This window comes from Camelus dromedarius, chromosome 8, assembly GCF_036321535.1.
Source record: "Camelus dromedarius isolate mCamDro1 chromosome 8, mCamDro1.pat, whole genome shotgun sequence".
NCBI classification, from domain to species: Eukaryota; Metazoa; Chordata; class Mammalia; order Artiodactyla; family Camelidae; genus Camelus; species Camelus dromedarius.
In genome coordinates, this window is record NC_087443.1 from 50,075,227 (window position 1) to 50,100,726 (window position 25,500).

The following is a 25,500-nucleotide window of genomic DNA, read 5'->3' on the forward strand; positions in this document are numbered from 1 at the left end:
AACTGCACTTACATAGATTCTTTTCATGTGTGACATCCAGCAGGTTTTCCCAAGAGTATTTTGTATTGACCATTGTTCTGTTTTCTGAAGATGCAAGAGAGTGTGCGGAGGGGTGCATGAGATGGGGAAAGAGGGGGCAAGCTGAGACTTCCCCCTGGCATGCCTTGATATACAATTACTATTATGACTTTAGGTAGTTAGACCCTTAAAATACCACATTCTAGTTCTAGAAAAACTTAAGACCTCAAGAGGAAAAAATATGAGAACCAGAACCCATGTCTTGCTATTTTGAATTTGAATGGTTGAAAGGATACCCATGCACACAATTTCTCCCAGTCCATGACTTTGTAGACTTTACTGTCTCTAACATGTTTGATATCTGAAGAATTGAGCTATTAACTAAAATATAGGCTTTTTTAAATTGGCAGCTGAGAAGAGAAGCACCTTCCAGAACCAATACATCCTTTGTGTGACAAATTAAGTGTTTCCTTTGCTTTTTTTTTTTTTTTTTTTTTGCCTGTAGCTTGTCTTTAAAAGGTGAGGCCTGGTGACTGTGTCAAGCAGGTCTCTTTCAGTGGCAAGCAGAATAAAGGGAGTGGGCACTAGGCAACATGATCCTTCACTTGCAGAAGAGAATGCAATACATACAAGCTCAGAGAGAAAGGAAACTATGGGCACCTTTAGACAGTTCATTCAACTTAAGTCGGTCTTTTCCAATTTTTTTCCTCTCTCTTTCACTTTCTTCTTACTGTAACAGAATTTCGGTGAGTTAAGATACTCAAGACCAAATCAACTGTATGAATATTATACTTTCAACAAAATAAAAATGGAAACTAACCTTAAAAACAGAGAAACAAATGATGTCTTCAATAAAAACATATGCTTTTCAGGTACATTGAATCTTAGTGTCTTGTAACTAGAAGGGCCCATGGAAGTAATTTATCCAAACCCTCTATACTACACCACTACTCCTTCCAGTGACCTGCCAGACACTATTAATTGATTGCAGCATTTTTCCCACGATGCAGACATGAGCTCAGAATCCTTCCCAGCAAACCATTCCAGTCCTTTGCTACCAACTCATGGGAGTTGATACTCAAGATGAAACTTTCTGCTCATCGTGGCTTAGCCATACTACCCACTCTATGAAGGCCAGTAATCTTACAATGCCTTTGATGGATGATTCAAGGCTTCCCACATTTGCTTCCAACTTTCCTGTCTAGCTCTAAACAATTACATGCAGCCAAATGGAATGCTCTCTGGTCCCCAGTCAAGCCTTCATTGCTCTTATATTACTATGTAGCTCTTTGTACGCCTCCAGCATTGCTCCCTCCCCAGTAACAGTCCAGTATCCCTCAAGGACCATCCAAGAGCTGCTTCTGTAGCAACGTCTTCTAACCATTTATGCCTCACAGACTATAACATGATCACTCCTTCATTTAAACCTTCACAGCATTCTCCAGCTTATAATAAACCCTAGCAGGTGTTTTGCCACCAAGACTTCTTACATGGTTAGTGCTTTTTGTCTTTTGTTTAAGAAACCATGTCTGCCTCAATTTACCCATGCTTCTTTATATTATCAAGAAAGACTATGAGGAAACAGAGAGAATGACTAATCACATCTTTGACAGTCAGAAAAGAGGTCTGCTAAGAGAAATATTGTAAAGTGGGGAGGGGCGAGGCACCTACTAAAGAGAGGAGGAAGCCACAATTGGCAGGACTTTCTTGATAATTTAGTCAAAAAGTTTAGCCAATGTATAGACAGAGATGGCATGTTTGGGATGTTCAGTAAGATATTCCTGAGTAGCAACATCTGTAGTAGCAACACGAATTTGAAGTAAAAGGAGGCAGAGTGAGTAACACTAGGAGCCATTTCCTCAAGGTGCTCTGTGAATATGAAGGACTCGGCTCATCTAGCCAAGTCGACGCATTACAAAGACCCCACCCCACCCCCAGTTTAGAGCGCTGCCTCATCTTTATCCAACTTAATCACTGTCATCTGAGCCTTGGGCCATGCCTCCCAAGATTCAATGCCTTTTCATCTCAAGGAAAGGTTGAAGAATAAAACGCATTCTTGATTTCTGGGATGATGACGGAAGAAGTCATAGCACCAGAAGCTGCTTCTGGCAATAGCAGCAGCACCAACAAATGAAGTCATTCTGCATCAATGTGGGTTCTGAGAGGAAGAGAACTCCAAGAATGTCTATCCTCGGGGAAGTCACTGCCTCTCCATCAGACGGAATGACAAATCCTGCTGGGGGCCTCGGTCCCCATCCTTACCCAGTCTCTTGTCATGGCCCAAGACTGAACTGTCTTGCCCAGAATTTCCTTCTCTGTATGTTTCCAGCCAGGTTGAGTCAGAAGACAATTCTGCATGAGATTTGAAGGGTGGAAAAGAAGCAATCATTTTGCTTTTTATGCTTGGAAGGGCAAGGCAGGTGTTTTTGTAGCTCAGGGCACATTGTTGCTTATCTCCTGGCTCAAGCCCTTGGTATGCCAGGCCTGCAACTGTTTCCACCTTCCTCTGGATCCTCCTTCAGCGTCTCCAAGACCTGGGCCAGGTGTGTGGTTGGCTCCATGGTGAAGGGCACCAGCTTCTCCTGCGGGCCCCTCATCATCAAGGCTGGAGGCAGTAAGAGCTAACTTGGCCTCCTGACCATTGTTGGGGGATGAAGCAGTGCTGTGATTCTGGCCTGTCCTTGCTCTCCCCACATCCCATCCATCTTCCCTCCTCTACTGCCTCACTGTGGACTTGAAGCCCCAGCATCAGACACAAAGACAGAGTCTCCCAGAGACAACTTCACCAGCTCCCAGTCACATAAAGTCAAATTCCTATAAAAAAATACATATAATATACACTTCCTAATGGCTCTTCTTCTCTCACTGAACCCTGACTAATATACAATTAAATTCGAGATACTTAGTGAAACTAGGAATTAAGAAATTAGTGATCTAGTTTCATTTTTGCTAATTCTGGTTCTTTGCACAAATTATTTTATTCTTTTAGGCCTCAGTACAGAGAGTTTTGCTCAGTGATCCACTTACATTTCATTCTAGGTCTAAGGCTACCAAATGACTTGATGACTCTATGCCGAGGTATACCAGATGCTTCACGATAGCTCTCTAACTACAACATATGGAGATTATATTGTGACTTCATTTATGTCTACATTATCTTAAACCCTCAACTACACAGTTTTTGTGACAGCAATGCCAGCTCAGTTCAAAATGTGACCTCTCTATTCCACAGTATCATTTTGTAGAGAATGTTAATCTGTAAAGGGTAGAGTTTAAAAATGTAGGTGTTAGGCAGTGTCCAGATAAAGCAGAATAAGAGAGTGAGGGACCTAGGGGCACGTCATTTAAGGAGACACTCAGTCTCAAGGTCGTACTAGTGCAGAGTCAACACTGACACCATCCTGACAGCAAGTGTCTCTTTAAATTTTATTCCCTAGGTGCCCTACTCACCTCACCCCAGTCCTGTCCCTGGTTCTGGAGCCAGACTACTGGGGTTGAAGCAAAAATCCACCACTTGCAAGTGTGCAATCTTCAGCGAGTTATTTAATCCCTTTGAGTCTATGTCCTGATCTATTTAAAAAAAAAAGGATAATCACAATATATATCATAGTTAATGTCCAACAGCTAAAACAGCTTCTGGCACATAGTTAAGGATCAATGAACGTCAGCTTGAACATGATATGATATTTGAACATGAAAGGTACAGAACATGATATTTGAACATGAAAGGTACAGAACAGTGTCTCACACGTTGGTTGAAAATCAATCAATATTGACTGAGTGAGTTAATGAATATACAGAGATGGATGGATCGATGGTTGCACGGATGGACAAAATATCTATTCTCATTTCAGCTTCCCTGAATTTCCCCTCAGCTGTTCAGAAAAACACAGACAAAACAGAGAAAACACTCACAGACAAATTACTGCTGATTATTTTTAAATGGAGGGAACTATTTAAAACAACCTCAGCTGTTTATGATCGAGTTTAGGGATATGACTAGGTTGGGACGGGAAGATGCCTTCTTTCATTTATTCACTCATCTTCCAAGTAAAGAAAGGACAACCTGCAGTTGGAACTTCCCCAGTGTCTTTCACTCTATGGTTATTTTTACACAAATATGAGCCCCCTTCCCACTCTCCTTGTGGGAGCATATCCCCTGATTTGTTTTGTTTTGTTTTGTTCTTGGTTTTTTTGTTTTTAAATGTCCCAGTCTCACGTAGCTGTACCACAAAGGTAACTGGAAAAATGTGGAGTGCTATAAAATATGAGGGACAAGAGACGGCACACTGACACTGTAAGAACCCGGTACAAAGTCCTGCCTCTTTTCTCCAGTCTCCCCCTCCTTGATCCGAGTAAGTTCTTTGTGTGAATCCGGCTCAGGGCCAAGAGTCTTAGTGACTCAGAGGGTCACAACAGGAGAAAGAACACGTCTTCGCAAAGCATTTTACTGAGTTTCTTTCTCGGGAAGTATGAAGGGAGTGGTTTCATCTTCTCAGTTTTAATGACTTCATATTTGTGCTGAAAGGAAAAGAGCAGGCGACAGGATGACCGCTCTCCTTAACATCAGACTTTGGACAAGCAAGAGAGGCCAAGGCTGGACTGACTCCTAAAGCTGAAGTCCAAAACAAGAATAGCTGGGATTTCAGCCACTGTGTCCAACAGGTTTACAAACTAGACTTGAGAGAGAAATCTCTCTACTTCGGTGTGTCAGGGAGGAATACAGAAAGGCCCGCATAGTAACCACAATGTAATGCAATTAACATTCCTTAACAGCTTACAGATTTGTCAGGAACCATCCTTGGGGTTTCTCTTGGTTTATAGGTCACAACTTCTTTATCCCATTCATCTGTCGCTGGACACTTAGATTATCTCCATGTGTTGGCCATTGTGAAAAACGCTGCAAGGAACATGAGGGCACAAGTATCTCTTTGACAGAGTGATTTCAATTCCTTCAGTGGAACTTCTGGGTCCAGTGGTAGTTCATTTCATTTTAATTTTGAGAGGGACCTGCATACTGTTTTCCATCGTGGTATAAATTCTTTAAAGACAGCTGCTGAGTCTAGTGAGAGTAACTCCGCAGCATGCCAACACCTGGGCCAGATGTACAGACAGTAGCGTGTGAAAAAGCAGGATGCCACTTTCAGAGAGAGTTCAGAAAGTTCATTCTGACAGGGAAACAATTGCTACATCAGCAACACAGCAGCTGTCAGCCACCTGGAATAAGCTGCGAGGACAAGGCCGTCTCCCACACCAGGAGTGCAGGCTGTCCTGGGCTCACTGACAGCAGGATGGAGAGCAGAGAACAAGGCATCCCTAACCTCTCCCTAAGCAAATCTGGTCACGGCAGGTAGTAAACATAAAACGTGACTCCAGATTTTTACTAGTCTATGAGGTGGCTTAATTGAGTAAATTAAGAGGACTTTCATGAATATAGGGACTAGAAGAAAAAGTTTTTGGGGTAAAAACAAGCTCCATTTTAGACTTACAGAATTCATTTATGATGGGGGTCAGCAATTTTTTTTTCCTGTAAAGGGCCAGAGAGTAAGTATTTTAGGCTTTGCAGGCCATATGTGGTCTTTGATGAATTTTTCCCCCTAGAACTTGTAGAATTCTCTTTGTCGCCAGTGTTCTAAAAGTTTTCAATCATGTACTTGGTAAAGGTTTATTTTTTACCCATTTGGAAACTTACCGCTTTCACTCAGGGAAATTTTATTGGATTTTTCTTGAATAATTTTTTTTCCTTTCATTTCATTTGTGCTTTCTCTCTAGAGCTCTCATTATTCAGATGCTGGTACTCATAGACTGATCCTCTAATTTTCTTATTTTATATACACTATTTTCCTTTCTTTATCTCTTTGTTCTACTATTTGAAAGACTTTTTTTTTCTATTTCCTATTCTAATCTTTCTTTTGAGATTTTCCACTTAATTGTTGTTTTAATTTCCAAGAGTTCTTCCAAGTTCTTTATATGTTTGTTTTTTCATAGCATTTGATTTTATTTTCTAGAAGCAATGTCTTCTCCAATATCTCAATTTACTGATGATAGTTTGTTGTTGTTGTTGTTTTAAATCTTCTTCTCTCTGCAGATCACTTTTTCAACTGCTTATTTTAGCTGTGGTCCTCCATGTTAGAGACTTTCCTAAAAGATCTGGGGATCCTTTGATGCCAGTTCATAATTAAGAGTGAAACACTAAAGAACTGACCAGAAGCTTGGAGCGCGTGTGTGGGGCTTGGTGACTGAGCTTCCTTATGAGGAAGGAAGGTATTCGTCACTACCACCTGCACTGAGACACAGCCTGATTTCATTATCTTTAGGTTTTTTTTCCTCCTGGACCTCCTTGATTTCCTCCATTACTGTTTTCTAATCTTTTGCCTGGAAGAAATAACCCCGGCTGCAGCATTTTTACAGCTGACTTGGGAAGAAGACATGGTCTCAAAATTCAACTTGCAAACGGTAATTTAACACTCCTGTTTTCAGTGTAGTACCCTAGACTTTCACCTGTGCCTATAACCCCAGCCCAGGCCCCTCTATTTTATCCTCTATCTAGAATAAACTTACCACCTTCTACCTAGATTGGGGAGTGGGAGTTGCAAAGACTAGAGGCAGAGTGTACAGGTATAACTTCTTCTTAAACTACCTTTTCATCAATCCCCATATTTTTAGCTCCATTTCATCCCTACACACACGCGCGCACACACACGCACACACACGCACACACATGCACACACTTCTGCGGCACTTCATGCCACTAATTTCTAAGCCACTGGAGAATTTTGCGTTATAAATCGGGTTGCTTCTTGAATTTCCCTCACTGCTGACAGAGTTTGCTTTGTCAGGTTTAGTATAAGCAATTGCCTACTTGTCTAGATGTTTCAGAGTTTCCAAGAATTTATTGTCTTTGTGTTGTCTTCTATTTCTGTACTGGCTGTAAGCCTTCATAAACAATGTCATTTTTAGCAGGATTTGAGGAGAGAGCTAAATAGACTCAATGTGCTCAACTGATAGTCCCATAATACCCTTAAATACTTTCATAGGCCATTATCTAGTTTAAAATTTTAATGTTTAAAGTTTTAATGGTTAAGGGATCGGGGAGTACAGCCACACACACACACACACACACACACACTGGTTAACTGATTCGGCCATGTACTTGCTGTCATACTGTGTAACACACACGCAGGGACTACACACACACACGCAGGGACTACACACACACACACACACACACGCTGGTTAACTGATGGGCCGAGCACTTGCTGTCATACTGCGTAACACACACGCAGGGACTACACACACACACACACACACGCTGGTTAACTGATGGGCCATACACTTGCTGTCATACTGCGTAACACACACACAGGGACTACACACACACACACACACACACACACACACACACGCTGGTTAACTGATGGGCCGTGCACTTGCTGTCATACTGCGTAACACACACGCAGGGACTACACACACACACACACACACACACACACACACGCTGGTTAACTGATGGGCCGTGCACTTGCTGTCATACTGCATAAGAAACTCGCTCTTTCAGTTCCTCGTGGGTAAGCGGGGAAACTGACCGCCCACTTTCTAGGGCTGCTTATTTAGTAATAAGACAATCCCTGTCAGTGGCCTCACTTGATTCATGTAAGTTGTTACATATAATGATAATAAGACTAATAAATAACATTTTCAGATGCTTTCTATGTTCCAGGCAATGTTACAGGCACATTTTCTGTATCTCACTTAATCCTCACAAAAGATACGAAAAATCTAAATTCAGAAAGGCTAAACAACCTGCAGAAGGTCACAAAAAGAATGCTGTGATTTCATCTGCAGATTCAGTCTCAGGCCTGGAGTCTTGCTCTTTAAGGTTTGCTTTCTTTTTCTGTCTGTTAGTTTCTAGCAGGAAACAGATGTTGATCACAAGCAGAGTAATTAACGAAAGTTGAGTAAGGATGTGGGTTGGGTTTAGAGATAAGAAGAGGTGATGTAATACTCTGGGGCTAATAACACCCTAGGCCTGAAAGGCCAAGAGAAGGGAGAGCTTAAAAAGAAAGTTGTAAACAGAAGGCCAGCAGACAGCAACCGTGGGTTTCAGGAGAGGAAGTTTCTGCAGGGGGAAGCCCGAGAGGTAAACACTTAAGGACACTGGGGTTCCCTCTCTTTGAGCTCTTGTGTCTCCCTTCGGCCAAACCCACTGAGAAGTCAGAGACCACAGAGCTTCCTGTCCTGATGGTGAGAGCCTGGTGGAGAAGGATGCAGAGTAGATATGATGGTGCAAACGGGCACTATTGGGTAATTCCACGGACTCGTACACATACATTACTTGGTTTTCAGAAATGCGTGTTCAACAGCAAAAACTTAGAGATAGAGGACAGAGAAACACAGAGAAGTAAATAAAGATGAAAAGTATTGCTAACATTCTGGTGTGTATCTTCCCTAAGAAGCAAGCACCCTCATCTGTCACCACCAGATCTTCAGCCTGCCTGCCTCTATGCCTTTGTCTTGCCTCCTTTCCCTAATTTTGAAATAATCACCCCTATTGTTAAAAAAAAAGTCAAGTAACATAATTTTGTTCAAATTCACATCCCATTGTACCTACTTAAAGACTTCTCTCTAGCAATTATCAGCTCTTTCGTATCACAGTTTTTCCATCTCTACTGTGTCAGTCCCATCAACAAATAAACATTCACTAATATCACTCAGTTTCAAAAATAATCTCCACTCAGCCATCTCCAGCTGTGCCCACTCAAGCTTCTGCTTTCTTAGAATTGTCTGCTCACTTCCTGTTTTCTCCTCAACTCATTCCAAACAAGCGTTTGCTCCATCACTCTTGACACACATCTTGACCCACGAAGTTACCAATGATTAACATGCTGCCAACTCCAGTGGTCACTTCTCTGTCCTCCTTGTAGTTTCTTTCTCAAGAACTAACTCCATCACTTCCTCTTTGAAGTATATATATACATATTTTTTTTAACTGGTTCTTAGGGCAGCACCACTTGTGCTTTTCTTCCTTCCTCGCCGGCCACTCCTCCTCAGCCTCTGCTGCTCCTCATCCTCTGTTGGGTCTCTGAATGTCACGGTACCCCCAGGCCCCGTCTGGGCCAGCCCTCTCTCCTACATCTACACTCTTCCTATAGGTAATGGCGTTCAGACCCAAGCCTTCCAGAACTACTGATATGCTCAGGGCTTCCAGATTTATTACCCAGACTTGACCTTTGAACTCTAGACTCATATATCCAGCTACTGCCTTAACAGCTCCACTTGGATGTCCAATAAGCTTCTCAATTTGACAGTTTCAAAACAGAACTCTTGGCATCTTCCATAAATCCTCTTTTCCTGTTGTCTTCTTCATCTCAGTGTTACCAGGGTCCATCAAGTTGCTCAAGTCAAAAATTTGCTGTAATTCTAATTTCTCTCTCTACCTTATACTCTGGATCCAATCATCAGCAAGTTCTGTTGACCTGACATTCAAAACATGTACCCCAAATATGTTCAGTTCTGTCTCTTGTGCTATCATACTGGTTCTGGCCACCATCACTCCTTGCCTGGACCACAGCAATAGCTCCCTACCTGGTCTAGCAGCTTCCATACTTGACTTCCTAATATCCACTGTCCATACAGCAGCCAAAATGGTCTTGTTCAGATATATATAAAATCAAGTCACGCCTCTGCTTAAAGTCTCCCCCAACACACACCCCTGATCATTGGTTTTATATGTCACTTAGAACAACATCCAGGTTCCTTATCCCACCTGACAGGTCCCCATGTGACTTGGTCCCTGACTCCTCCTCTGACTTATCTCACATGACGCTCTCCCTTGTATCAGCCACATCAACCTGCTTTTTCTTAAACATGCCAAATTCATTTTTGTCTTGGGGCCTTTGCAGCTGCTCTTGTTTATGCCTGGTAAAGTTTCCTTTCACCCTCAGATCTTTGAATACCTCATTCTTTCTTGTCATTTAGGTCACAGGTTAAATGTATCTTCTTTAGAGAGTCTTTTTCAAACTACCCTCCTTAAAGTAACCCCACCCACTACCCTACTCCTCACCTACTCATGTAACTCTTAAGCAATACTCTCAATTTTAATTTTATCAGGACAGCAAGAATCATGACTGGGTAGTATGCAAGGACATTTTCTTGTATGGTCCCAGTGTTTGTAGTTTACTGTCACTTCTCCCACTGGAATGTGAGCTGAAAGGACCTGTCTGTCTTCTTCTGCACCATGTCTCTAGTGCCTAAAATGGCACCTGGCCCAGTATCTGTTGACCAAGTGAATGATATAGACAGACAGATAAGTTCATTCATTTGTTCAACAAACATTTGTGGATAAGTATATGTATATACACACGCACTAATAGATGTGTATATTCCAAATGTGCTTAACAAGTGAATCATATTTACATAGCTGCCATCTACAGTTAGACTAGTAGTTAAGAGTATAGGCTTTGAAGCTAGACTGCCTGGGTTCAAATTCTTCCTCTGCTGGCTAATAAACTATATGACCTTGAACAAGCTATTTCATGTCTCATCCACAAATAATAGCTCCTGCCCTACAGGGTTGTTGTGAGGATTATATGAGTTAATACACGTAAAGCCCCTAGAACAGTGCCTGGCATGTGATCAGTGCTCAATCGATGTTAGCTCTTATTTATATTATCATTATGAGTATTCTTTCCCAAGGTTGTATTATATTTTACATACGAAACAACACATGATATCCTGCATTTTTCTTAGCCTTAGAGCTTGATCATTTCCTCACACCAATTAATGTGCTTCTGCATGTTTAATAAACATCCTTGAGATGCTCACTTGCTATCGGTGAGAAGAGGCTACATTGTGTACCTTTGAGGGGGTGGTGAAAGAATTCAAAAACACTACAAAACAAATTAGATTTGAATACAACATTAAAAGTCAAAATCATTATTTGGCTGTAGAGTGAATTTGTGAGCCATTCCTCCTTACTGAGAAATGTGCCCATGTCCCTTGGGGATGGTCACTTGCCAAAAGCAAATTCTTCTCTCTCCCTCTTCCTCTTTCTTTCCCCTCCTCCTGATCTGGGTGGATATGTTTGTTTTCCATTCTCTCTCTCTCTCTCTTTCTCTCTTTTGCCTCTGGGCTGATATGCGTGCATTTAGAAAGATTAACGGGAAGAACTAACTGTTCTGTCAAATCTACGAATGAATCTAATCTGGGTGGAAAAAAAGAATAATATGAATGCATCCTGACATAGAATAGTCTGGCCAGGACTGCTAAGCTAACTTTTAGTCAGTGTCCTTGGGGATGAGGGTCAGTTCCTCATATTAGTATGACAAGAATTTATCCTTCCCCCACACCTGGTCCATCATCTCCTCCGAGACAACTTGAAACAGCCTGCAAAGAGGCCACAAAGGCTCATGATGTGGGCTACCAGTATTTGAAGCTAGCTAAAGGACTGAAAAGTAGTGCATTTCCTGTATGTTTAACCTCTTCTAAGAAGTGGTCTGGTGCCTATGCTCCAAACCTGTTACTTTGTACTTCTGCTTTCTCACATTCCAAAATATTCACTTTTCTTCCCCTACAGTGAAATCACCAAACATTCCATGGAAAATGTCTTACCACAACTGAAATGCCATTTTACCTGGAATTTAAATGATGAAGAAATTTCCTTAGATGATTTAGAAGACAGAGTATGTGATCAGGAAGAGTTTCTAAACACAGAATTCAAAGCAACTGTGTACAATCTGTTTGCTAATGTTAAACACCTCTAAGGCCAGAACCCAGTGGCTCTGGAACACGCAGAGCAAGCAGAGGGATTTATTGTGCACAGGCAGGAACAACAAGGCAAAATCATACATCTGGTCACCTGGGGGAAACTCTCCCACGGTCTACAATCATCTGGGCAGACTTCCAGAAGCACAGGCTTACATCGATAAGGTAGAGAATCTCTGCAAGAAGTTTGCAAGCTCCTATCAAATTGAATGCCCTGAGATTGACTGTGAAGAGGAAAGGGCGCTTCTAAAATAGGGAGGGAAGTATTACGAACGGGCTGAGTGTTTTGAGAAGGCGCTGGAAAAGACATCTACCAACCCAGAGTACTCTTTGAGACTGGCCATCACACTCTATTGTCTGGGTGACAAAGCACCAACAGAGAACACCATTCACCTTGTGAGGAAGGCCATGCAGCTGAATCCTGACAACTGGTATATTAATGTTCTCCTGGCTCTGACTCTTCAAAAGATCAAGAAAGAAACAGAAGAAGACAAGTTAGTGGAAGAGGCCTCAAACAAAACACCATGTCCAACAGATGTACTCCGCAGTGCAGCCAAATATTACCAAAATAAAGGCACTCTGCACCCAGATATAGAATTACTTAACAAGGCTTTAGAATCAGTGCCAAACGACATCTACCAACATCTCCAGATTGGATGCTGCTACAGAGCAAAAATCAGACAAATAGAGATCAATAAAGTGCTCAACTAATGAAGATGATGAACTACAGGAAATGATGAAAAACGCTGTGAATCATTTTAAGAAAGCTGTTGAGCTGAATAGTAACCTCCCCCATGCCTGCTCAGACCTTGCTTGCCTCTATGCCATAACAGGTCAGTATGATACTATCATGAGACAGAGTATTACTTCCAGAAAGAATTCAGTAAGGCTCTCCCTCCAGCAGAGAGACAGGCGCTCCATCTGCACTACGGCAACTTTCGGCAGTACCAGAGGATGTGCGATGACACTGCCATCCGCCACGACCTGGAGGGCTTGACCATACACGGGCTGTTGACTGAAAAGGAAAAGCTGATTATAGACCCAAGAAGAATTGCCAAGAAAGGACTCTCAGAAACTCCCCAGCCACCGTGGGTTGACGAGTCTCTCGATTCACTCGTGAACTGATTAGAAAAGGGTACCCAAGAGCCGACAGCCTGGAGAGAAGCCTTGGATGCCCATTGGACCATCCAGCCTCCAACCCTGGCAGATTCATCCCCTCTGCATCTCTGGCTGAGGAGAGAAGTAACGAAACAGTAGAGGGTGCGGTGGGGCCCACCACGCAGAAGGGTAGAGGGCCCTAGAGGGTCTAATCATGCCTCTGGGCTTCAGAGAGAGAAGAGGGAAGCAAAAGAGGCCTGGTCTGATGGTCACGAAGGGCAGGGAAATAAGGAGACAGAGAACCTGAAACTCCAAGGCACTCAGCCGAATGGCTGGGCTTTTCAATTTTCTGCCTCCTTTTCCAGGTTCCGAACACTCTCTCATCCAAATCTGGAAATTCAGAATCACTTTTATCTCTGTTATATAGGTATTTTGAGCAAAAGCTCCTGTGAGGGAAAGCACTCGCTCTGGGGCTATGTGATTCTGACTGATCCTCAGTTTGCATCATCCGGATTTCCTAACTCTCGCCCACGGCCTGGCACACAACAGACACTCAATATTTGCTGAGTAGAATAGAATGCCATTGGTGGCTGACCCTCTTTCCTCACTCTTTAGACTCTAAAATAAATTCCATGTAAGTCAAAATTTTAAATGTTTAAAAATAGAAATCACAAAATTTCTGCAAGAATTCCTGAGAGGAGAGCAGGTTTTGCGTTAACATGCGGGGCATGCTTAATTGAGATGCATGTTTGCAGGGGTGAATGGAGGACAGCTGGTGTGTTGGTTCCTACTGCTGCTGTAACAAATTATCACAAACTCAGTGTGATAATTATGTTATAACCAACTATGTTGGTTAGAAGTCCTACACAGGTCTACCAAATTCAAATCAAGGTGTCAGCAGAGCTACATTTCTTCTGGAGTTCTAGGGGATAATCTGTTTGCCTTTTCCAGCTTCTACATGGTGCCATGGAAGCTACATAATTGCCCTCTTATATTCACACAGGGCATGGTTTCTTTTCACTCTGGAATAGTCTCTTTTCACCCTGTCCTTTCTTTTTTCTTTCTCTCTCTTTCTGTTTTCTTTCTTTTTTTTTTTTTTTTTTTTGATACCTTAGGTGAATTTTATTGGTTTTCTTGACTCTGCCTTTTCTTTTTCAACCAAATGTACTCTGAGTCAATAGACTAAAATAATTTAAACAATTTTCAAATGTCAATCAAAATAAAAAGAAATATCCCCTTTAAATATACATATATTCAAATGGATTTCTAATGAAAACAGTTGTTCAGTCATACAAATATTCCCATGGGAATGTCATTTCAGAAACTATCCTTTTAAGAGACCATTTGGGTAGAAGTATCTGCGTGAATACTAGGTTAATACTGTGATGATTAGTACATTACACATGACCTAAAGGACTTCTACTACAACAATTACCGAATGGGATTATTTAACTGAGACTTGAGGAAGGAAAAAGGAATTGGAAAAAAACTATATTGCAATAAAGAGTAACATACAGGACAAAGAGAATTCCTGAGTTTTTTTTTTAATTGTGGCATCTGAAAGTTGTAAGTATGAAACAAAACACAAAAGGTATAAAAGATGAATAAATTTTTACTATGTTAAAAGCATATATTTCATGAAAGAGACACCTTTAGAAAGTCAAAAGATAAATGACAAACTTAAAAATACTATTTCAACACATTACTAGGTAAAGGCTTAATTTCCTCAAATGCTGAAACAGTTTCTGTTAGTCAATAAGGAAAAAGAAACTCAATGGGTAAATGGACAAAGATCAGGAACAGGCAGGAAATGAAAATGGCCTTTAAACATATGGCATGATTGTCAGCATCACCCCTGTTACGAGCACAGCACACCAACACTACAAGGGAGACCGTCTCAGGTCAACAACGAAAACACCTTTCCTAAGAGCATACTAACAAGGAGGTGGGTGAACAGGCTCTACCACGCACTGGTGTTGAGATTATAAATTGTCTAGATGCAAGGTGTCTTGACAGCGGTGGTGGTTTCACAGGTATATACATCTATCAAAGTTCATCAGATTGTACATCTGAAATATGTGTAGTTTACTGTACAGAAATTATACGATAAAGTTTTTTTTAAAGAATTGTATAGATAAAGGGAATTTGTTGATGACTATTAAGTTGTCATTGGGAAGGGGGCTTTCCCATCTGAAACTCCATTTCCCAACCTCCCCATATACTTAAGTGGAACGAGCTTGGCCCCACCCCTAGAATTTCTGATTCACGTGGTCTAGAACAGAGCCTGAGAATGTGTACTTCTCGAGGGTTCCCAGGTGACGTTGATACTGCAGGTGGTTGATGACAATGTGAGAACTAGCACATTATACCACTTTGCAGCCAAAGCTGCCCTTCAGGGTGGCTTTCCTCATTCTTGGCAACAGCAAATAAGGACTCTCCCTTGGTCTAGGCTGAGCCAGGGGCAGCCCTACGCCTGTATTTTAGGACACAGACACATAAATATTGGCAACAACTAGAGTAATCACAACTCTCACTGAGTAAGTTTCATTTTTCTCAAAATAGACATACTGCTGAGAGTGAGTTGAGTTTCCATCCTAGTTTCTATCCTGCAGTCACACCACGTATTCCTGCACTAGCCCAGCTGCCAGATCAGCTGACTCACTGTACACGGCCACTGACCACACAGATTTCTGAAGGGTAAATCAGTACCTCTGCATATTTCTAAACACAGTGACCCTGTGCTTTCCCTGTACTTCTTCCAGCTGGGACCTTGATCAATAAGATTAAAACATTGCTATTCACTAGTTTTCCAGAATGCAAATTAAAAAAAAAAAACAGAACAAAATCCACAGTGTTCCAGTTTCCTATTTCAGCATTTCTTGTACATCTAACCTGCATTTCTATAAATACATAACAGAACTTGAAAACAGAATGAGAACTTGTGACTCATGAGTGAGACCTACAAGTAAGGGTTCCCAACTGGGATGGGCTTAGCTGTTTCCTAATAAAAGGATAGGGAATTGCCAAGAAGCATAACTTCTGCTTCGACCCTACACTAGGCAGAAAAATCCAAGATAAATTACACTTTCCCCAAAACTGAATAACCTGCCTCAGCAACCTCAGTTTTACCGGAGAAAACGTTTCACCTACGCTCCGTGTAATTCCCTGACCTCAAAGATATCTAGTGTGGTATCTTTGGGTCTTCCCCCCTTGGGTCTGTGCACATTGTGATCCCTTTATGATTAAGGGTATGAATAAGGATGAAGCACATTTCCTCTATCCTAACAAACCACTATGGCTGCCAATTGCAGTGTGCAGATGCTGACTACCAAGGTGACCCAGGGGATTCAAAATATGGAGCTCACAGAAGTCAAAAATGGAGAGAGATGTCAGGAATTGTTTGGCTTCAGTTAGTGATCATGATGGAACATGGGATGTCAGCTAAAGCTCTGAAAAAGGCAAACATCAAAATGTATCTTCTGGTTTCTTTGGTTAGTGATTTTAGTTATTAATTATAACAAAAACTAACATTTACTTGTTATATTCCAGGCACTATTCTAACGGCATTTTATGCATTAACCCATTTGATCCTCACAACATCACACGGTAGTGGCGGTATCCCCACTTCACAGAAGAAGAAACCGAAGCATGGAGACATTCAGTAATTTCTAGTGTCACAGCACATAAATGGAGCCTGGCTACAAATCCAGACAGAATGACATCAGAGCCCAGGGTTCCAATCATATATTCATTCATTTCAACAACTACTTTTTGAATGCCTTCCATGTGCCAGGTATCACTACAGGGACTGGAGATTCAGCAGTAAGGGAAACAGATGAAACCCCCCTGCCCTGTGGAAATCACATAACTGCCCTTTACAGTGACCTGCAGGTCATATTGGTGATAAGGGTAGACAGTGAAGATGGGTTAACATTGCAATCATAAGGCAGAGTGCTTGGTAAATGTATCCTTTTTCAAGTTGGCCTCCCTTGATGGCAGCTGATCTAAGACATCAGTACAATTCACAAAGAAGTTCTTCTGACACAACATTGTAAATCAACTATACCTCAATAAATACAAACAAGAAGAAGAAGAAGAAAGTAGTTCTGACTCACTACTGCGGATGGGGGAGAAGGGAATGGGACTCGGCTATTACGTAACACTCAAGACTCACTTCCTCTTAGAGCCCTGCCAATTTCACTTTCCAGTTTCAATTTCTCTTTCTTGAAGTCTGTTTAGGCAAAGGAACCAGTTGGTGCTTCCATATATAGGGCTCTTTATCATTCAGTTGAGGCAGAGGAGGAAGATTTCTGACGAGCGCAGTAGCCTGAAAAGCAGCCTTTCAGAACAGCTGAGACGTGCACAGCAATCATGAGGTAGACTCTATCTTCTCTGATCGTGTTGGAAATGTCTAATCAATCCTGCTGTGGAGGGAAAACTCTAACTAGCCATGCTCTTGAATTGTTTTGCTTTAGTGTTTGTTTATAGCCTTACTTTTAGAATCGGAGAGTTGGTCTTGTTTATCACTTCCAGGCATCTCTCTCTGTAGGTCGTCTATCTGTCTTACTGATGCTGGCTTGTTTACTCCTTCCTAAGTTATTTTCTGCCTCACACAGTCATGCTTCCTATGGGCATCTCTCACTGCCCCTGGGAAGCTGAGAACTGAGGTCAGAAAGGAGTGAGGCAGGAAGGTAGAGGGCAAAGAGAGAGATGTTTAATCAGGCAGGTGCTTTATTTAAAAATGAGTCTGGGGGAACTGCTCCTGTAGACTGTCTTTCCTTTGTTTCTTTTTTGACAGGATTAAGTGAGGGGCATTTGATAAGATTCTTATTTAACAAAAGATCTCTTTATAGCAGATATTGTTAAAAACGTACTCAGGGTAGCAACCTCACTTCATGCTAAGGTGGATTTTACTTTTAATGTGCTCAGTCATCTCAGATTTACATTAGGCTGACAAAATAACAAGTATTTTTCACCCCAAGGCTCTACTGATAGGCCAGTGTCTTCCTACCTGAAGTATGAATTGGAGACGGAGTGCTTGGAGAAAACAGTCCCCACCTCTAAAATCCTCTCATACCCCAGAAACATAAGATTTCCCTGGAGAGAAGGTGTCAGCTCATTGAGTAAGAAAGGAGCTTTCTATTCTATTTTCTACAGTTTGAGGGTGAGGTAGTCAGACTGGATACCTAAGGCTCAGTGCTGGGAGCTCCAGAATCCAAGGGTATTAGCCTCAGTCCTTATTTCCTAGAGGAAGTAGATATTTTTCCTGCTGGTCTGCACATTTGCCTGATAGGGAAAAAAAATCATTGGAGATATTTCTAGATCTCTGTTTCCATAGTAACTCAGAATCTTTAGAAACCTTCTTCTTATTCTTTAGAATTTTAGCACGGTCTTCCCTTAGAATCTTTCCCATAATAGTACAGACTTATAAGTTCTTTTCATTTTCTTTGATTCTTTAGCTATAGGGATTGTCACCAGGCATTGCTCCTGTGGTCTAAGACAGTGGTTCGCAAGCTTGAGCATACATAAGATCCAAGTGCAGAGCTTGCTAAAGACAGATACTTGAGCTCAATACTGCTGCACAAACCCCGAGATTCTGACTTGGTAGGTCTGGTTTGGGATCCAGGGATGTGTATTTCTAATAGGCTCCCCAGAGGTGCTGGTACTGCACTAAGACATGTGGTGGCAGCACTGGCTTTGAGTCTGGTGGATAATGTGGCTTTCATCCAGGCAAGAAGCAAGGGAAGAAATTGTTTGCTGTGTAAATATTTGGAACTTCTAAGGGCATCAGGAGCACAAATCTCACAAGTCTGAGTCCAGGAAGCAAGTGTCTGGGACCAGCTTCTGACTTACCAGTAGAAAAAAAATCTCAAAATCACACAGTGCAACCAGATGCCTTTTGAATACTACTCAAAGGAATTTTACATAAGTGTATATATTAAATGTCTTTATCTTGCAAATGCATAATTGACTATATGTTGGAGATCACCTCAATTATATTCACTCTCTCTGTTCCTTGTATACCATGAGCAAGGAGCTAAAGAGCTCATGTGCTAAGAATATCTTCCCGTAACCTCGCTAGGAAGGAAGAGAAACCAGTTGGGAAATGAACTTCTCAAGGGGAGGCTATTGTCATTACAATGTCAGCTGCCAAGTGAGTCACTCTCCTGGCCAGCACTTGTCCTGTTACATCAAGAAGCTCAGACAACCTGGCTCTTCATTAAGACCTGCATGGGGCTTTGAAATGACACAGTTTTTCCCTGAGCAGAAATTCCTACCTATTTTCCCTCTGATTTTTCATTTATTCTATTTGCGGTAATTACATCTCTAAGTAACAGACATGAGCAGGAACTGATTGGAAGTTCCTAGAATGGGTCATAGGACCCATGCACAGGACAATAATGATCCCGGGAGAACCAGAACAGGGCACTGGGGAGCTTGGGGGACCCATTCTCTGCATCTTCTCCATGTGCATCTGGGCCACTCTCTCTGCAGCATATAATGCAGAATATGTTTGCCATCAGATCCTCGGCGTGCACAGCACTCTTCTTAACATATGAAGGCTCACTCACTCCAGCTCTCTCCCTCCCTCACTCCATCTCAGTTCCATTTCCAGCTTCCACTTGAGTTTGGGTGCCCAGCCCTGGTCTAATCAAATTGGGGGGCTTGGAGGGTATAAAAAAGTAAAAGATAGGGGACAGGAAGAAAATGAGGGAATATAATTTTCCATTTAGACAAGTATTTCAAAACTGGTACTTGCCACATCACATGACTTCCCAGATTTCTACTGGCTGTCCATGTCAGAATCCATAATATATAGAAAATCAGTTGATTAACATACACCATGAAAAAAAATTTTCCAGTGAGAAAAAAAAACATTTCAGGGACTCAATACAAAAGAAACATTGAGAAAGAAGTTGGAACAATAAATGATTTTAACCTACTCAATCTCCAGATTTATTCAAGATAGGGATTTTTGTTTATTTGTTTGCTGTTTCTGTTTGGTTGGTTTTTACTTATTTGTTTGTTTATTTACTTATGTAGAAGACCAATACAAAGGAATGAAAAATCCTCCCAGAAGGGTTGCAAAATCCTCCCTCAAGGAAACAGAGCATTTCCCATAAGGAAAGATGCTCGCTGCCTTGTGAGTTTCCTTCTCTAGCTGTACTTCTTGTCCCCTTTTATGAAAGCGTAGGGGAGGGAAAAAACAAAACCAAACCACACCAAACACAAAATAAAGTACAGGGGAGGAAATTTTTTTCTTGTACACTTCTTGGTTCTCTGGCCGGTCTAATAATCAAATTAACATAAAACGGAGTAACAAGAGAAAAACAAATTTAATTACATACATATGGGAATTCCATAAGACTAGAAACCCACAGGCAATCAGGCAATTGAGGCTCATATGCCATTCTGAGCTAAGAAGAAGTGGGCAGGGGTCTGGGACTTCAAAGGGGAGGAAGACAGGAAGATGGGAAAAGCAAATATTTGGTAAACAAACATTTGCGGTGCCGTTAGAGACAACCAGACACACACAGGACTCTTGACCTCCATCCAGGCCCAGCCGAGGTCTCCTCAGCTTACCACACCTAGCCCATATTCTCTGTAATCATCTCTGGTGATACTTCTCCTCCTGGACCAGGCACTCTTTCTAAATTATTTTAAGCAATTAAGGGAGAGAGCAGTTTTTCTTGAATCTACCGGCTCTTGATTGGTTTCAGGTCAATAACAGTCCACTTGCCAGAGTGGCATATTTTGAGGAAACTTGTTCTGAACTCCTCCAAAAACAAACCACAGGAAGGGAAAAGTTAAATTTTAATGGAAAATTAAAACAGCAAGTACAAAATTCTTAGTAGATCAACTCGATGAGACATGTTAAGAACAGAAATCACCTGTTAAGAAGTAGGGGTGGGGATGATTACATTTTACTCCAAAGTAAAAGTTGAAGACATACTAGTACACAGAATAATAATTATAAAATTAAGAGGTAGGATAATACAAAAGCAGGGGGGAAATGAGTAATAATTAAGAATGGTTGAAAATAAGATTGGAATGGTTAAAATAGAAAAGTTCAGGAAAAAAATGAGAATACAGACTATCAAAATAACAAAAAGACCAAACAAAATCAATCTGATGAAAGCTCCAAAAGTTCGGATAGACAAAAATCAATGAAGGATTTATGACAAATAATTAGACAGAAAATAGAAAATAATAAAAAGAAAAAAATACAAATTAAGGAGAACTAAGGAATTTAAAACATAGAGGACAAGATGGAGTTGAATTTCAGTTGAATTTCAGACCATGAGGAGATTAAGATCAAGATGGCAAACCATTAAAAGAACAGAAAATGATAAAGCTACAATTTCAAAAAGTAAGTGCTAGGTAAGAAGGAAGAACAGAAACAAAAAGTAATTCAATAGTCTTCCTTCTTAAAAACTACATAAAATCAGACCTCCACTGGAATCAGTTCCCATGGATTTGGCCTCTGCAAAAAGCTGAGGGCCAGCATACCCAACACCAACTGCCTTAATCAGGGAAGCCTCGTCTCAGGCTCAGAGCCCTGCCCACTGCCCTCTCCGTAATTCTTCTGCTGCCCACAGTCACCCAGTTTCTGCTTCCTCCTGTATTTAACACATAGGCCAAAATATAGAAAGGAAAAAAAGGAAAGGATATTCTTTTTTGATTGAGATTAACACTGTTCAGGTTCCCCATTTCTTGCCTGGGGAATCTGTGCTACGTCTCAAGGTGTTCATCTGTCTGTTTTTTGCCCACAGTGAGACCACAAAGAACTCCTTGGAGAGCAGCCTATGGCGACTAAAATGTCATTTTACCTGGAACTTGGTCGCCAGAGGAGATTCCTTGGATGATTTTGAAGACAGAGTGTGTAACCAGGTTGAGTTTCAAAACAGTGAATTCAAAGCCACAATGTGCAACATACTGGCCTACATAAAACACTGCAGAGGCCAACACGAGGCCGCCCTGGAATGCTTACGGCAAGCTGAAGAGTTAATCCAGCAAGAGCACAAGGACCAGGCAGAAGTCAGAAGTCTGGTCACCTGGGGAAACTATGCCTGGGTCTACTACCACCTGGGAAGACTCTCAGAAGCTAAGTTTTATTTAGACAAGGTGAAACAAGTGTGTATGAAGTTTTCCAGCCCCTACAGGATTGAGAGTCCTGAGATGGATTGTGAAGAAGGGTGGACACGGTTAAAGTGTGGACCAACCCAAAATGAAAGGGCGAAGGTGTGTTTTGAGAAGTCTCTGGAAAAGAATCCCAAGGATCCAGATTCCACCACTGGACTGGCCATCGTAAGCTACCGTCTGGGTAAATGGCCACAGCCTCAGAATCCCGTTGACCCTCTGAGGCAAGCCATTCAGCTGAATCCTAACAATCAGTATGTCAAAGTCCTCCTGGCTCTGAAACTTCAAAAGATGAACAAAGAAGCCGAAGCTGAGACATTAGTTGAAGAAGCTTTGGAGAAAGCCCCACTGGCAACAGATGTGCTTCGTGCGGCAGCAAGGCTGTACCGAAGAAAAGGTGACCTGGACCAAGCTATAGAACTCCTCAGAAAGGCTCTAAAATACATGCCAAACAACCCCTACCTGCATTGCCATATTGGGTGCTTCTATAGGGCAAAAGTCCTGGAAATACAGAATATGGAAGAGAATGAAATGTATGGAAAAAGAGAGAAGTTACAGGAACTAATAAGACATGCTCTGGATCATTTAAAGAGAGCTGATGAGATCAATGGCAATCTCTCCCGTGTCTGTTCCTATCTTGCCTGCCTCTATGCATGGGTCGGTCAGTATGAAGAAGCAGAGCATTACTTTCAAAAAGAATTCAGCAAAGTGCTTCCTCCTGTAGCCAAACAGGTGCTCCATCTGCGATATGGCAACTTTCAGTGGTATCAAATGAAATGTGAAGACAAGGCCATCCACTCCTTTATAGAGGGCATGAAAATAAACCAGGAATCAAAGGAGAGAGAAAAGATAAAACTCAAACTGAAAAACATTGCCCAAACCAGGCTTTCTAAAAATGGAGCAGACTCTGAGGCTTTGCATCTCTTGGAGTTTCTTCAAGAGCTGAATGGAGAAATGCAGCCAGCAGAGGACAACTCTGAGAGGGATCTGGACTCTGGAAACCTCATCACTTCGGCATCTTTAGCTGAGAAATGAGGAATCAGAATGTGGTACCCACAGGGCTACTGCTGGAATGGAGCTGAATTCAACCCCTCCACCAAGCTGGCATTCAAAATATTTAACAACTGGTATGGCCTAGGCATGGACTAAGACACTGGCCACAGTACTGGGTTAGGGTTACGGAAGAATTCTGTTGGCCAAGTGTTAACATTTGAATCACTCAAGGAGTTCTGGGAAAGGGTCTAGATTAGGGGGTAGGTCCTGGGACCCTGGTAAAGAGGCTATTTCTCAATTGACCTCTTGGGAGCAGTTTGCACCGTGACATTCCCTTATGGGGAGATGCCTTGGGTTTGTTATTACGTTTCTATAAAGCAGCCAGATACATCACATCTGTAACACTGTGGCCCATTTCTGTAATGTTTTCCCATCTTCAGAGTCATTTTTAGATCCTATACAGGTTGGCCCTGTGTTGGAGTTCAGGGCAGGCTGCCCTAAAATATACCAGAGCGGCATAAAGTTATTTGAGAGACAGCCAGTGCAGAAGAACACTCTGACCCTCCTCTGAAAGCAGAAAATAAATCTCATATGGGAAAAGTACCATCCCTGCATTAGGAGGTAAAGAGACATCCTTACTGCCAGAAACAGGGAACTCAGGACTGAGAAGTCTATGTAAATCAACTCTGCTTAGACTCTCCACTAACTAGTACCCAAGCCTAAGTTTCTGTCTTGTCCATTCCTCACACATTTATTATTTCTTTGTCTAAAAGGTATAAAGCTGGGCAGTTTGGTCACTTCTTCGGCTGTATCTGTGAGACCTCCATACCAATGAAATTAAATCTGATTTTCTCCTGTTTATTTATTGTGTGTCAATTTAGTTATTAGATCAGCCAGAAGAACCCAGAAGGGTAAGGGGATATTTTCCCCTCCCTGACACCTTGCATAGACATTACTGTGCTGTGTCCATCCAAAGGCTGGGGGACCAAAGCCTAGACAGGGCTGGGTGTCCTCTCTCTCTCCCTCCTGCCTTCTTCCCCCTCCTCCCCAGACAATCCTCAATCCAGGATTGTCTATGTGAACTCTATACAACAGGAGTTCAATTGTCCCATCTAACTGAGGGGGGAGATAGTTTGAAAAAAGAGAGCAGAGAACAGGTCAAATCTAGAAGGAACATATCTAGGAGAAACAATGGGGTTAGGCAACCACAATATAAGAGCTTCAGAAAGCACGTGGGGAGATTTTTGCCTCTTCTCTGCCCTCCCTGTAATCATAACACAGCATGCAAAGAATAAAAAAGTGCTTCTGTAAAATAGTGCCGTTTGCAGCATCATGGATGGACCCGGAGATCATCATTCTAAAAGTGAGGTAAGCCAGAAAGAGAAAGGAAAATACCATATGATATTACATATATGTGGAATCTAAAAAAAACAAAAGACACAAATGAAATTATTTACAAAACAGAGACAGATTCACAGAAATAGAAAACAAACTTATGGTTACCAGGGGGGAAAGGGAGTGGGAAGGGATAAATCGGGAGTTGAGATTTGCAGATACTAACTAATATATATAAAATAGATACGCAACAAATTTCTTCTATATGGCATATGGAACTAAATTCAACATCTTGTAGTAACCTATAATGAAAAAGAATAGGAAAAGGAGTATATGTATGCATATGTATGACTAAAACATTATGCTGTACACCAGAAATTCATGTAGCATTGTAAACTGACTATGCTTCAATAAAAAAAATAAGTGATTCTGTACAACATGCTAGAAATAATACATTTCTTTAAAACTTGACTGGAAAAACAGACGTCTCACCAGTAGAGACAGGGAAAGAGTAGGCAAAAAAGAAGGAAAGAATGCTCGTTTGTCATTTGTAGATTGTAAACATATGGAGAAAATTTTATTATTTCCACTACTGGGGAAATTTCTTCTTAATATGAAGACCTGCTTTGTTCAAAAATGCTTTGATGAGCCCAGGTACAAAATGATAGGAAAGTGACAGAACGGAGAAATTATTTGGTGGTTTAGGATCTAGTGAAAGGTCTTGGGCCGTGACATCAGTAATGCGGAATATTTCCCCATTAGAAATGTTGCACATTAGGTGACATAAAACTTTATTTAACCCTGAAAATCTTCAGGGAAACCAGAAAAGTCATGGTATGCTTGGGGCAATTGGGATTTTCTAGGTAAACACTAACTGACCTGGGACAGACATCAAAGTTGGTGTGAACCAAAACACTCAGCTGACCCAGCATAAGACCATCAGTCACTCTCTGGGTTGCAAAGATTGACTATTGGAATTAAATTTAAATGGTGGTTATCAAGGGTTGAGGTGTTGGGGGATAGGAAAGATATTGTTTAAAGGTACAAACTTCCAACGGATAGATACATAAGTCCTAGAGATCTAATGGATAGTATAATGAATATTTTGCATTAAGAATAGTGTTGTGTGTACTTGAGATCATTAGTATGCAC

At 41.5% G+C, this 25,500-nt stretch overlaps 1 protein-coding gene across 1 annotated transcript; it reads left to right on the forward strand.

Annotated features, from left to right (window-relative positions):
- The first annotated feature begins 17,104 nt into the window (after positions 1-17,104).
- IFIT2 (interferon induced protein with tetratricopeptide repeats 2) lies at positions 17,105-23,874 on the forward strand. The gene is made up of 2 exons (XM_010996284.3): positions 17,105-17,255; positions 21,654-23,874. Exons 1-2 carry the CDS (start codon positions 17,251-17,253, stop codon positions 23,053-23,055), a joined length of 1,407 nt encoding a protein of 468 aa, XP_010994586.1. The 5' UTR covers positions 17,105-17,250; the 3' UTR covers positions 23,056-23,874.
- The last annotated feature ends 1,626 nt before the right edge of the window (positions 23,875-25,500 follow it).